The following is a 15,471-nucleotide window of genomic DNA, read 5'->3' on the forward strand; positions in this document are numbered from 1 at the left end:
GTCATAGCTGTGTTACTTACATGTGTTCATGTGAGTGAGTTGGTTGGTTGGTTGGGTGGGTGATGGTTGGGGGGAGATGGTATGTCCTGATGGGATATTGCAAGAGAAGCCAGTTTTTGGTTACCGAAAGTACAGGAATGTGCTTGAAGGTTTTGTACTTGCATTCTCGCCGCTGTGACTATAAGTGGCTTAACTGCAAGAGAGCAGGGCATGTGTTACCAGTGACATTCAATGTGTGTCATGTGTCCATCTTAAACAGGTGGCTAAGAAGTGCCTTTGAAGTCTTTTTGTGCTTGCCTGCTCGCCCTAAATACATCGCCCACGCCGAGGGCTTCTTTGGTAACGAGCTAGCATGATTGTGTATGTAAATGGTCACTGACAGTCTGGGTTATAAATGGTGTTGAGTCAGTTTATTCCACCCACCAAAATGGATTTAGTGTAGTGTTGCTGGAAGCTGAGAGGGAAAATGAGCGAAGAAAGCACTCGGTGACATCAGGTGCCCCATTTTCTCATGGTTTTAGCCTTACATTTTAAAGCTGTGAAGAAATTTCATAAAATGTCTCAATCTGGTCTTACTTTGGTTTTCCTCAGTCGACCGAAACAAAACAGTTTGAAAATAAGACCAGATTTTGCAAAATTTTGCCCGGCCTTAAGTTTGGAGCCAATAGTCCTAAGTCTAACACCACAAGATATTTTGGAATCCTCTGATGTGACGTTGATGGATCCCAAAGCAGAGAACTTTGCAGAATATTGCTCAGCAACACAGCTCTCAGTTACTCTGCCTGGCATCATCTGCCAACTTTCCATTAATGAGACAGTTTCCCCATTCAGCTAACAGCATTGCTGCCTCCCTACTTCCCACCACCAACAACAATAAACACTTTGGGGGTGGATTTAGATGCAGGACAAGGTGGGTATTTGGAGTTGAGGTACAGATCAGCCATGGTCTAATAGAATGGCGGAACAGGCTCAAGGGGGATGAATGGACTAGTCCTGTTCCCATGTTCCCAGGACGGACGGAAAGACACAGTGCTTCTGTACGTGTAACGCATAGATTGTGCTATCGCACTCACCACTGAACCCAGTCTCTTCAAAAGAAAAGGGGAGAAAGATTAGACGGCTTTGAGTATCGTGCCCAGGTTCTGGAGCACTTTCCTCAATCATGCTTTGGTGCAAGTGCTAGAGGTGGAAGATGAAGCCCCTGGGCTCGAAAGGGCCTCATCCTGCCACTTGTCTAAGCTTCTTCTCCGGGCGTTCATAAAGAAATTACTGACCGTGCTCAGTTCCAGGCCCAGCTGTTGCGAGATTGTGATCTGCATCTCCTTGGAAGGGCGTTTGTTTTCCTTGAAAATGGCAAAAAGAGTCCGGCGCTGGAGGTCGGTGAAAACTAGCCTTGCCCTCTTTGGTGTATTGTTCTTCTCCTTGTTCTGTTCTTGTTCCTTGCGTTTGCACGCTGGAGTGAGGGGAGGGGGTTGGGTGGTGGTGGTGGGGGGTGGGGTGGGTGGGGGGGGGGAGAAGGAGGCAAAGGAGAGAGAGAGAGAGAGAGATGCTCAGAATCTATTCAATTTCGAATCGCTTCATTCCATACATTAATTCCTCTTCACAACTTATTACCGAAGTTGTGGAGTCCTGTATTGTAGTGGTTAGAGCGCTTGCCTCTCAAACAAGAGGACCCGGGTTCGATTCCCGGGCGGGACAAAACCATCGGCAAGTTTCCTTACTCCAACCACCTCTGTTTACCTAGCAGGTTGTAGGAACCCGGTTGTTAGTCGATTGGTGGATCACTTTCCGCTGGTAATAATCCCTACAAAAAAAATATGGTCATTCAATTCACGCTGGTTGTGGGACACCGCTGTGTGCCTGACATTGGCTGATACATTTCGGCCACACAATACCCAGTCAATCCACTTTACAATAGGCGTATCAAAACGCTGTGAAGCATTTCGATACGCCTGATAAGATGCTATATCAAACGCAAGGATTATTATTAAATCCCCCCTCCCTTCCCACCTTCAAGGCCTGTCTCAAGATGCTCCTCTTCGTCTGTGCCTTCGGTCACCCTCCTATCCCTAACCTCTTTGCCCTCCATCCCTCCTGATCCCAACCCTCAGCTCGGGTCCCAAACCATGACTGCCCCGTGCCTTGGGACGTCCTCTCGATATGAAAGGAGTTATACAAATGTAATTTGTTCTTGTTGTTGTTGACAACTTATTAGAGTGTTGGTCAACAGCTGTTGATTTATCAGTCATTGTCCTTTCCGAATTATCAATGACAAACATTTAATTTCACTAAAGAACTATCCAGCCACTGTTACTGCAATAATGATTTAATGGCCTGCTCTCTCTGTGCTGTACTTGTAGGGACTATATACAGATAGACACACATATATATAGTGTGCCCTTCATGCGGACAGCATCTCGGAGCACTTAACAGTGATGGAGCCTGACCCGAACCAGGGGGAGGTGACTGTAAGCACGGTCAAAGGGGAAGGTCTTCAGTCGTGATCTAAAAGATGAGGAAGGAGGGGGCAAGGTGCAGGCATTGGGGAAAAGCGTTCTAAAGTGTCGGGGCCCAGTTGCTGAAAGCAACCTCAAGTGAATAGTTTTGCAGTCGGATTCAACCCATAAGTGGTATATCTCGTTTTCTCATTTAAATAATGTACCAGCCCGATGTAAATAATATCTTTTACTGATGATATTTTCATCGCCCTGTTGTGTCTGCTGTCTTTTTCAGATGCTCCTCAACGAGCTATCCGAGGTGCTGAAACAAGATCCGCAATTCAACACAATAGTTTGTTTCTATAGTTTTCCTGCACCTTTCTTAAATTGCGTTAACCGGTAAGTACATTTATCTCTCCATGCTGCATATTAAATACAGTGTTTGAGAGGCTTACCCCAAGTGTGGTTACTATTGATTTTTAATAAGTTGGAAGAGAAGTAATATTTCACCCAAGGCTATGTGTTGAGGCAGATGTTTCCGGTAGATGGCAGTGTTGTACTTGTTATTCTCGATGGCAGATACAGTCATGTTATCCCACTGCAGTACTGCCATGGAAACACATTCCACAGACTGCAACCCTCTCCTACGCAGCAATGCTTCGCAGACAATAATAATATATAATAGTCCTTGCATTTGATGCAGGAACCTTGTCCCGTCTTCCAGACGTCTCAAAGAATACACTGTAAAGTGAATTGACTGTGTATTTGTGGGCGAAACGCGGCAGCCAATTGTGCACAGCAGTGTCTCACAAACAGTCGTGGATTGAGTGACCAATTTATTATCTTTTGCGTATGAAGGAATTATTGCCCCTGGAAAAGCGATCCGTCAATCGACTAACAACCGGGTTCCTTCTTACTGCAAGGTAAACAGAGGAGTAAGGAAACTTGCCCAACGTTTCGTCCTGCCGGGAATCGAACCCAGGTCTGTCACTTGCAAGGCAAATGCTCTAGCCACTGAGCTACAGGACTCCACAGGACAGATACTGTGCATAATTATCCAGCAAGGAATCCTGGAGTACAGCTTCGCCCACATCCGGTTCCACACTATCTCCAATAATATTAATGCTACCAACTGAGCCAGGCTGACACCTAAATGGTTGATTTATATACAATGCTTCATTAATATTTTTAAAAAAACTTTGTGCTTAAAACTGGGGGCCAGTTTGAACTTCAAAAAAATCACTTTATCATATCAATTTATCGCTTGAATTCTCTGGAAATTCCACGCGTAGGTGGGAAGCATGGAATTCTCAGTTTGGTTTGGATACTCTTAAGCACATCGATGGGTTTCCGCTCGTGCCAGACACCCGGCTGACCAAAATTTTAAAAAAATCATTTGGAAATGCGATCAATATACCAGAAGGATTATATCAGTGGAGATACATTGTGAATGTCAACACATGTTTGCTAATCAAGGCAATGCAAACATATGTACAAATATAATATATGTACAGATACAAAGATATCTTATCCTCGGGTGTTGAATCAACTTTGCCAGTAAATTTTGTTAATCATGTAAGTCATTTGACCAAAAGTTATTTATCACATGATTCGATAACAATGTGTAAATATTAGAGGTTATTTATTTTTCTGCCATTGCTGATAATATAATAATATTATCCGAGATGCTACCCAGCATGAAGAGTGCTGTATAGATTAAAGTTGTTGTTGTTGAGATACATTGAATGGTAGAGACAAGCAAAATAAAAGGATATTAGCGGTTCAGGAACAAGGAACAGGAGGAGGCCATTCAGTGCACTGAGCCTGTTCCATCTTTTTATTGGAACATATTAGACCTTTTAATCCCAATGCCCCACTCCTTTCACTATTCCTTTTCAGACCTCCATTACTTAAGACTCTATATCTCTTTTAAACACCCCTATTTCGCCCACAAAACATAGTGAATCCACTTTACAACATACTCTGTGAAGCGCTTTGAGATGTCTCAATGATATGACAAGGCGCTATATCAAATGCAAGGATTATTATTATTGATTCTGCCTCTACAACTTTCTGGGGTAGAGCGTTCCACACCTTCACAAGGTGTGATGAAATGCTTCCTGACCTAACTGTCTTGGCTCTGACTTTAAAAGCTAAACCCCCTCGGAACAGTGCCCGATACCCAGTAAGCAGTCATTTGCTATCTGACCTGTCAATTCCTTTCATTAGTTTAAATGCCTCAATCAAATCACCCCTTAATCACTGCTCTAAGCAAAGATAACCTCAGTCTACCAAACCTCTCATCATAGCAACGCCTTTCAACCCAGGTATTATTTCGCCCACAAAATATAATCAATTCACTTTACAGTATATCTTGTGCAGTGCTTTGAGACGTCCTGAAGACGTGATAAGGCACCAAATCAAATGCAAGGATTATTATTATCATTAATATTAAATGTGGGGACAGTTCTCTGTGTGGAAGTAAAATATAACTGTCCTTCTGTGGAACCAATCCATTGAAGGGGCGACCCGTGTGGTAGCAAACAAGCATTGCTAACAACCCAAACAAATTATTGCATTGGATTGCACAATGACGCTGGGGTTTGCAATGTGGAAACACACCAATTTTGTCCGAACCACTGACAAAGCAGTCGCCCCTCAATTGATTGAACGGGATCCATTGGAAATAAGGTCTAAACCCATTTTAAACAAACCGCCTGTGCAAAGTCAACAGAGCAGTATTGCTAGGACAGCTGATAAAGCTGTGGCTCTTGTTTATGCTATCAAATTAATTAATTAATCAATCAGTCACATAACTATATGGTTGGGTTGTCAGACGCACTGTCGACCACGCTTCTTGTGTGTGACTGAGCATTTACCAACAGCAGCAAAAGCACTGGATTGAGTGAGGGGGGGAAAAATAACTTATTCTGATTTATTCTGATGAATCTTCAGACACACACACAGTATCAGCACAAACACTCGCACACAACGACCACCACACATTAGCAGAGACAGAACCTGCAATTACCTTGAATACTGTCTCTCAGTGAATCCATTGCAAATTAGTATGTAGTGGAATAGCAACTTATACAGTTGACCTCATCTCTCCCCCATTGATAAAGCTATTTGCACAATTAACAAGAATGCATTTTGATTGCAAAGTTCTTTTCTCGCTGCGTTGCATCCGAGCAAAAGTAAGATTAATTCACTGGCATCGGATAATAATTTAACTCAATTGAAATTGCAAACTATATCTAAGAGGGGAGGGCAATTTGCTGTATTGAGTACAAATGCTGTGTTTGTTATGGTTACATGTGGACTAGAAAGCCGCAAACAGTACGCATTTATTGATATATCTTGTCTTTTGAATGAACATAGTTAATGTCCTCTCCCCATCCTCCATGGTATGTATTTACAACAATAATAATAATAATCCTTGCATTTGATTACAGCGCCTTATCACATCTTTGAGACATCTCAAATCACTTCACAGAATATACTGTAAAGTGAAGTGACTGTATGTTTTGTGGGCAAAATATTATTTTGTGCACTGTGTATGTTATGTGTTTTTGAAAAGTGTTTGGCCCCAAATTGCATCAAAAAATAAAATACTCCTATTGTGCTTTTTTTTAATTCTATTTTCTAGCTCAGTGGTAGAGCACTAATCTCGCAAGCAAGAGACTGGGTTCAATTCCAGGCAGGGCTACTCTTTGGGCAAGCCTCGGTTTATCTAGCATTAAGTAGGAACCAGGTTGTTAGTGGATTGATGGATTGCTTTTCCAGGGGTAATTATTCCTTCAAAAAATAATAATAATAATTTGGTCACTTCAATCCATGATTGTTTGTGGGACACTGCTGTGCCCAATTGGCTGCCACGTATCGCTCACAAGATATACAGTTAATTCACTTTATAGTATATTCTGTGAAGAGTCTTGCGACTTCTCAAAGACATAATAAGGTGCTATATCAAATGCAAGATTATTATTATTATTATATATTTAATCCACCCCAATTTACTCCTTTTTTTCCCTTCCGGAGAGTTCAAGATGAGACAATACTTGAAATTTATAATGCTTTGTTTGTGCGAGTCCATTAAATTATTGTTTCATATATAAACATCACATTTTGGGATAGCCTTAAAGCCACAGCCTTGCATTCTAAGACATGTAATCTCAAGGATAAGGCCACGATGAATTTCAGGCCTACAGGGCTTAATGTTAAAATAAACCAATACTGTGCACATTCACACATACGTATTTTATATACACATACAAATGCCCACACACACATGACAATACATGAATGCACATGCACACTATGTAGACAAAACACACATCCACCAGCTATATAAAAATCAATGCACTTGAAAGCATGCTTCTAAAATACCATATGTACAATCCAATATACACTCCACATATACCTAAATAATGCATGCAATACATAAAACAATGCACACACAATATACACTGTATACAGCCATTAATCAGCAGATAATATTTCTACCCAATCTGTACATGATTCAATACACACATGCACACGCATGTACAAAAACAGTAAAATATCACCCACAACACAAAAAGAATACACATGCACACACGTACATAAAATACACACATACGTTCAATACCCTCGCATATATAACAATAATAACGACTACAACTTGCATTTATATAGCGTCATCTCGGAGAGCGTAGTTACATGTATATTGAAGAAAACACATATACGTATAAAATACACATGCACACATACACACATAAAACACTGCATACATAAAATGAGGAAACTGGCACAGACGTAAAAATGAAACAATATTTATATGCACAAATTTATACTCAGCAAATAACCAGCACAAATATAGACACGGTACACTATCATATATGAATGTAAAATAATACATCAAACATTCCACACATTTATGTACATTAAACAGGACGCTTACGTCCACATTTAAGATACATCAATATGCTGTAATACCTTCACATTATTTGTATTGCTAATTCACTCAAAATCTAAATTGTGCAGTAAAAAGAACTCATCGCTCTATTTCTGTCCATCTTCATAAAATTATTAGAAATAAAATCACATGGTATATACATACATATAGAGTATGTAAGGTTTACACTACAACAAGTTGTCTTGGTACCGATTACAAAGGCAAAAGTAGATGATTGACTGAGCTCAAATCTGAGCTGAAAGTGGGAAAGACACACAAACTGGTCTCTCACAAACACATAAACTGATGGGCTGGTCGATCAGTCGACGTTTAAAATCTAATGGAGGTTTTTTTTTAGAAAGAGCCATTAGGTTTCTGTATGTAACAACATAAGAACATCGGAATTGCTAGGTGAAACAAGACCAAACTCCATCCAATTTGCCTTCCACCATCCTGGCAGTCAATAAGCAGGGTTGAGTTGCGTTTTAATGGTTTCACCTTTTTTTAGCAGTGAGAGGTAAAGGGTTAACTGATGCCTGATCAATGAGCCTGTAGCCTCCATCCCGTCCATCCCCCCCACACACATAGACACACACACATACCCACCTCCCCTCACCTACCCACACACATAGGCACACATATATACACACACACATAAATACATGTCCATCTCCCTGCACACACAGCTCCCTCAGTGTGAAGGCATTATCTAAAAAAAATGATCTACAAATTCTTCAAAACAATTTGCAACCAATATTGTGAGGGCATAAGCCAGATTCGAACTATGCCCTTTGAACTCAGCACAAGACAGCTGACAATAACAACAACAAATTGCATTTATAAACCCATTAACTCACACAAAGTTCTCCTTGCAAGTTTGATTTTGTTTTCAAGTACTCAGCTCCCCCACTTCCACACAGCCATAGACACAGACAGACACACACATACACACACACACACACCACAAACACAGAAGTATTTTGGTTACCAAAAAAAGGGATTACCTGTAGCAAAAGGCACAAAAGGCTTGTGTCAGATTTTCAAAATAAAATTAAAATCAGTCTTTTGATCGTCTCTGTTTACCTAGCAGTAAGTAGGAACCCGATAGTTAGTGGATTGGCGGATACTTTCCGGGGCTAATGATCACTCCCCCCACAAAATATGGTCACGTCTGTTTGTGGGGCATTGCTGTGCATAATTGGTTGCTGCGTTTCACCCACAAATTATACAAATCTACTTGGCATTATATTCTGTGAAGCGCTTTGAGACATCTCGAAGATATGATGAGGCTCTATATCAAATGCAAGGATTATTATTATTAGAGACACATTAACACAACCTGTGCCTGAAATAACACAACCTATGTTTGTTCCACGCTGCACAGCTCACGATCTAAATGCTAATCGATCGGATTTTTCTTTTTTTTTATATATAAAAAAACTTTCCGATCAATACATTTTAATCATATCACCCAGATTTCATCAGATCGGAGGCAAATATTGATGGGAGATTAGCCGTTCACTGGTCAGGTACATAACGTCAGACTGCAGCAGATCAGGGAATGATTGACAAGGAGAAGGCAGTTTGACCAATGTACGGTTAGGGCACATTCATTCTGGATTATAAAGCGAAAATAGATGGGATCCGACTCTTCATCTGAAATGGAATAGGCTCCTGTTCATAATGAATTAGTCGTTATTTAATACAAAGAAGGAAGGAAGACAGAAATCAACATAGGCTTCAATCTGACACTGATAACAATAATAATAATCATCCTTGAATTTGATATAGCGCAGTATCATGTCATTCAGACGTCTCAAAGCGCTTCACAGAATATATTGTAAAGTGGATCTTGTGGGCGAAACGCTGCAGCCAATTGCGCACAGCAGTGTCCCACAAACAGTCATGGCCAAACTCTTATTGATTGGAAGGGTTATTACCCCCTGAAAGCGAACTGCCAATCCACTAACAACCAGGTTCCTACTTACTGCGAGGTAAAAAGAGGAGTAATGAAACGTGCCTAAGGACTTGTCCTGGCAGGAAATCGAACCCGGGTCCTCTCACTTGCATGGCAAGCGTACTAAGCATTATGCTATGGGACTCCAGAAATACAGTAATGGGAGAAATAGCAAAGGGAATGGGGCAACAGCAGGTTGATCTAGTGTGGGGGAGTTAGCACCAGCACAGGAGCCCATTCTCTGACTGTTAAACATTCTCTGCTTTAACAAAGGACTTGTGAAATCCTGCAGATTACCTGCGTTAACATTTGTTTCGCACACAAAATACAGTCACTTCATTTTACAGTATATCCTGTGAAGCGCTTTGTGATGTCTCAACGATATGATGAGGTGCAATATCATATGCAAGGATTATTATTATTATCAATTCAAAATGAACATATTTTACAGTATTTTCACATAGGTGCAAGCAACACAGTCAACAAAGATCTGCTTTGGAGTCCTGTAGCTCAGTGGTTAGAGCACTCGCTTCTCAAGCGATTTCCGGCATTGTGAAACCTTGGGCAAGTTTCCTTACTCCACGCGCCTGACAATAATCCCTCAACAAAAAAAAAACCAATAATAAATTGGTCACTTCAATCCACGACTGTTTGTGGGACACTGCTGTGCGCAATTGGCTGCCGCGTTTCGCCCACACAATATACAGTCAATTCACTTTACAGTATATTCTGTGAAGCGCTTTGAGACGTCTAGAAGACGTGAAAAGCGCTATATCAAACACAAGGATTATTATTATTATTATTATCTGTGTGTGTGTGTAAAAAAAACTGTGATCCACTCGGTTCAGATGCAAACCGAATCCTTTGACGAGGTCACATCTCTGTCTGTGGCTCTAAATGAGGAGTTTATTTTGATGAGTCTGCCTGTATTTATACAACCCCAGTCTGTATGTGTCTCTCTATGAGTCTCTCTTATTCGTTTGCATGTTGCCTAGCCCTCCTCTCTCTTTCTCCCACACCCCCACTCCAGGTATTTATATTTAGCAATGCACAATGTTAATGATTTGCTTCGCTGCGACGGCAGGCTGGAATTGGCGATTATACGAATCCAATTCGCCTGTGTTGCTTATTTGCTGACCAACCAGAAATCCGGATTGCAAAAAAAAAGGGCATCCCATTAGGAATACAAAATGAAAAGTCAATATCAGCTTCTAATTACCTGTAGAGTTAAACAGCAGAGACGAGAAAAAAATCTCAATCTGTCTGTCTGTCTCTCTCTCTCTCCATCCCTCGTGTTTTGCTATAATGGTAAAAGTGTATAATTACATCACAGCAGCTCAACATGTTCACAATTTTATATTCAAATGACTTGCAGATTACAGTAACTAACGACAATATTTACAAATTACATTTGTTTTTGTCCTTGGGACATTCTCCCGACTAGATAAGGCGCTATACAAATGTAATTTGTTTGTTGGGTTTAAAGCAATAATAATAATCATCTTGCATTTGATATAGCGCCTTATCATGTTTTCGAGCCGTCGCAAAATGCTTCACAGAAAATATACTGTAAAGTGGATTGACTGTATATTTTGTGGGCGAACCACGGTAGCAGTTTGCACACAGCAGTGTCCCACAAACAGTCGGGAACTGAGTGAGCAAATTATTATTATTCTTCTAAAAAAAATTTGGGGAAGGATTATTACTCCCAGAAAAGCGATCCACCAATTGACTAACAACCAGATTCCTACACATTGGGTTAAAGAGCTATGTGGAGTAAGGAAACTTGTCTAATGTTTTGTCCTGCCCGGGAATTGAACCCAGGTTCTCTCGCAAAAGCAACCAACCAATCATCTAACTAACAAACAGGTGAAAGTATTATTTTCCCCACATAAATGCGCCATTTGCTACACAGCCTGCAAAACAGCAGCAACCATTAAGTGCCGTTGGTAAAATGAACACTCTCTAACGATCAAACCAAGTTTTCAGATGCATTTGTTCAGAATAAACAGAGAAATAAATAAAGAAGGGAGTTTCTCTCTCGTGGTATCCTGGCCAACAATCTCCCAGATAAAATTGGTCATTCGCTCCATGGCTTTTGTGGGGACGTTACTGTGCACAAATTAGCTGCCATGTTTCGCTCACAAAATACCCAGTCAATCCACTTTACAGTAAATTCCTGTAAAGGGCTTTGTGATGTCTCAACAATGTGATAAGGCAATGTATCAAATGCAAGGATTGTTTGATTATAAATACATGACCTTCTGTCATTGTGCACAGAATCCTTTAGAAACGTAAAAAAATTCCACGCACAAATCTGGTCTGTGTTTACTGCTCTTTCTACCATTCTTCATGAGACGGATTCCAAGCAAAATCTATCCTCGATATCACAAAACATAATGTGGCTTTCTGTCTGAAGCTTGCAGGCAGGATATTTTTTTCACTTGACGTTTTCATTCATTTTCAGCCAAACCCGTGGGTTTGACAAGAACCAGGCAAATCAATAATAATTTAGGTACAGTATTTTTTTCGAAAAAATATATATTTGTATTATAATTTTATTGTACTATATTGTGATAAAATTCATTCAAAATTATATTTTAAACTCAGCATTTTCATTTTCTACGTTTGATGCAAGGAAATCTCGCTCTATTGTCAAACAAATAAATATGAATATTTAGCCATTATATTTTATATTTCATGTGAGGTGCTTCGAGACATCAGAACAATGTGATAAGGCGCTATATCAAATGCAAGGACCATTATTATTATTATTAAACTCTCCCCCCCAAACACAAAATGTTCTCCATCAAATAGCAAAATAGTTATATATATAAATAGTCTGTCTGATTACTGATCAGACCCTATCCCGTACACCCATATATATTATCATCAAAAGTCTATGCAAATAAGTCCATATTAATAGGGAAAAATATTTAATAATAATAATAATTCAGATGTGGAACCCAAAAATATGCTGAGGGTTTTAAGATGGGTAATAATAAGCAAAGAAAAAAATTGTACAACAACACAACAATCTGCTTGTAATATACAGTGCATGATTCATTGCAACTGGGCATATAACCTAGAATATTGATCATAACTAATATTTTGGTGTACGCTTATAAAAATATATGACATGCACATATATGGCACAGGATCAATAGCATGTACATGGGACGCTGCAGTATTTATTCATCATCATTGCAAATAAACAACATTCACCCTGAAATTGATCAAACACAAAATACCCAGTTGCCTCGTTTTACAAGGGAACATAAGTCTATAGGAATTGCTAGACAAAAAAAAAGAACAAGATCCCTCTAGTTTCCATTCTAACATCCTAGTTGTTGCATGCTATAATAATGGAGATGTTGCTAGCAATCAATTCTGTATGGATTAGTCTACAACAGAATGGAATTCTTTGGGAACCTTAGATCCAAAGTTGCCTGGTTCTTCCAAGCCGTACAACACTTACTGTATCTCATGTCTCAAATTACTTACATACTGTATCCCCAAATATTTTTCCCCCCAAAATAAAATACCCCAAATAAAATTGGTCAATCATTTCAAGGTTGACTGTGAAATCCTGTTTAACATTTGAGACGTGAAAAGGCAAGATACCAAATGTAAGTATTGATATTACACAATCTTTATTATGTTGTATAGACTATATTTTAACATAATATCATAAATTATGCTCAATCAATGTTATATGCAGCCTGATCTGTTATACTTTGAGATATGGTATGTGTTACACCCGGACTACCGATAATTGCATTATAATAATATAATAATAATCATAATCCTTGGATTTGATATAGCGCCTTATCACGTCTTCTAGACATCCCAAAGTCCTTCACAGAATATATTGTAAAATGTATTACATGATAATAATCCTCGCATTTGATATAGTGCCTTATCAAGTATTCGAGACATCTCAAAGTGCTTCACAGAATACACTGTAAAGTGGATTGACTGCGTATTTTGTGGGCGAAACGCGGCAGCCAATTACTCACAGCAACATCCCACAGTCGTGGATTGAGTGACCAAATTATTATTATTATTATTATAAAATATTTTTTCTGAATTGACTTGCACATTAACAAATTTATCAATCGACTGATGTAAAGTGAACTGCATAAAGTGTGACAACTGCAACGATGCGTTTCTGAAACGGAACGGTTCGCTGAAAAGGACACTTAAAAAGGTGTCTCAAAGCAGAGCTGGTTACTGTGCTGTGTTCTGTAGTGCTGCTTTCACTGTTTACACGTATATAGATGTTCAACCTACACTCACGCACTCACTCACACACTCTCTCTCTCATGTTATCTTTCCAACAATAACAAATCGAGTGGCGATGAGGTATGTTTCTTTTTCAGGCCCCCAAAAAATAGAACAGCACAGAGTAAATCTGTGCAGAAGCCTTTGTAAAAGGTGTGGTTTCCTTAAAGGGAAAGGGTGGATCAATACTATCGATTATAGAGGCTTTCCCTATTCCTCTTCTACTGTATCAAGTGAGCGTGTCAGCTGATCAGAAGCTCACCTCTTTACATGCTCTGTATAGAGCTTGCGACCATTGCAAATCGGTGTTAGCAAATCGTTAAAGCATCGCAAAATAGGACGATAGCAGTCCTCAATCTCACAGCCAAGTTTTTGTGATAAGACTTTGTGATCAGGGGAGAGTGGGGGGGAGATGGAAAATAAACCATTTATCTGGACTGGGTGGCTGGGATACATATTAATGCAACAAGATATTAAAGATGTCAGATATTAAATTGTATATTTAACACACAATTTAATGTATATACTTTGTATAACAATAATACGTTCGCCCACAAAATGTACAGTCAATTCACTTTACAATATATTCTGTGAAGCGCTTTGAAACATCTCGAAGACCTAATAAGACGCTGTATCAAATGCAAGGATTATTATTATTATTAAAGCATTAAAGCAACAGCTACAAAGGGAATTGATAAGCGTCTGAAAACATGAATAATCTCAAACACAGTCACCAAAAACACTTTGATTTTTAATACGATATAAATAGGCTCAGCTCAAAATTAAACCCATGTGTATTAAAATATGTTGAGGCAGAGGGATATTTTATATAACATATTATCACTTATGCTTGATTTTGACATGGGTGAGGATGGTATTTAAATAATAGATTTTTTAATATAATTTATATTTATATATAAATATATAAACACTGTAATCATATACATATATTATACCCACGCACATATTATGACAGTGTTGTTGAGGAAATCAGCCTTGTCTTTGCTAATCACTCTAATGCCCTGTTACAAATTTGAAGAAGAAAATGCAAAAGCATTTAGCACATTTACAGAATCCCAGAATTTTACAGCGCAGAAGGAGGCCACTCAGCCTCGCTTGCCTGTGTTTGCAATGTGTATGCAATAATAATAATCATCCTTGCGTTTGATATAGCACCTTATCGTGTCTTCGAGACGCCTCAAAGCGCCGCTCAGAATTTACGGAGTGACTGTGTATCTTTTGTGGGCGAAAGAGAACCATCTTGGATTTTTGTAAGAGAACGACCACGACAATAAATTGCATTTAAATAGAGCCTTTCAGGTCAGGGTCTGTCTAGTCCCACTGCCCTGCAGTTTCCCTCCCTCCTTGTCTCTGATAAAACCCCCTGTGACTGAGCGTGTGTGCGTTTGTGTGTGTGTGAATAGATCTTTTTGTCAAATATTTGTCCAATTTCTTATTTCTTAAGGGTGTTGTTGGCTTGATCCTTGACCTTTTTTTTTAAAAAAGGGACATGGTTTGCCAACGAGATGTCTTTCCACAACCACGATTTTCGGCACTTGGGACCTCCTTCCCAGATGCGAAAGGCGCTTTACAAATATAATTTGGTCGTTATTTGTTGCTGAGAGACAAATGTGCACAAAATCCTGGGATCCCAGTCTGGGTCAACCATATATTCCTCTGTATGGCCTTCTCTGGTTTTAGTGTTGCCCCACAGCAAAGCAAACCAAGTCAAACACAGAGTTAGTTAAACCTATGCCTCATGTCAAATCGCACTGGGCTTTCTTTCTGCTTAAAATAAGACAATTCGAATATATTATTTTAAAATAGGATCAGTTGTATTAAATACCATCCTCACG

At 39.4% G+C, this 15,471-nt stretch overlaps 1 protein-coding gene across 1 annotated transcript in view; it reads right to left on the reverse strand.

Moving 5' to 3' along the window:
• Positions 1-964: 964 nt before the first annotated feature.
• onecut2 (one cut homeobox 2) overlaps positions 965-15,471 on the reverse strand; it is a 24,558-nt gene continuing 10,051 nt past the window's right edge. Inside the window, exon 2 of the mRNA XM_042335987.1 lies at positions 965-1,453. Coding sequence (XP_042191921.1) covers positions 1,161-1,453 — 293 coding nt within the window. The 3' untranslated portion in view covers positions 965-1,160. The remainder of the gene's footprint in view (positions 1,454-15,471) is intronic.

Source organism: Callorhinchus milii, unplaced genomic scaffold, assembly GCF_018977255.1.
Source record: "Callorhinchus milii isolate IMCB2004 unplaced genomic scaffold, IMCB_Cmil_1.0 Scaffold1, whole genome shotgun sequence".
Taxonomy (NCBI): domain Eukaryota; kingdom Metazoa; phylum Chordata; class Chondrichthyes; order Chimaeriformes; family Callorhinchidae; genus Callorhinchus; species Callorhinchus milii.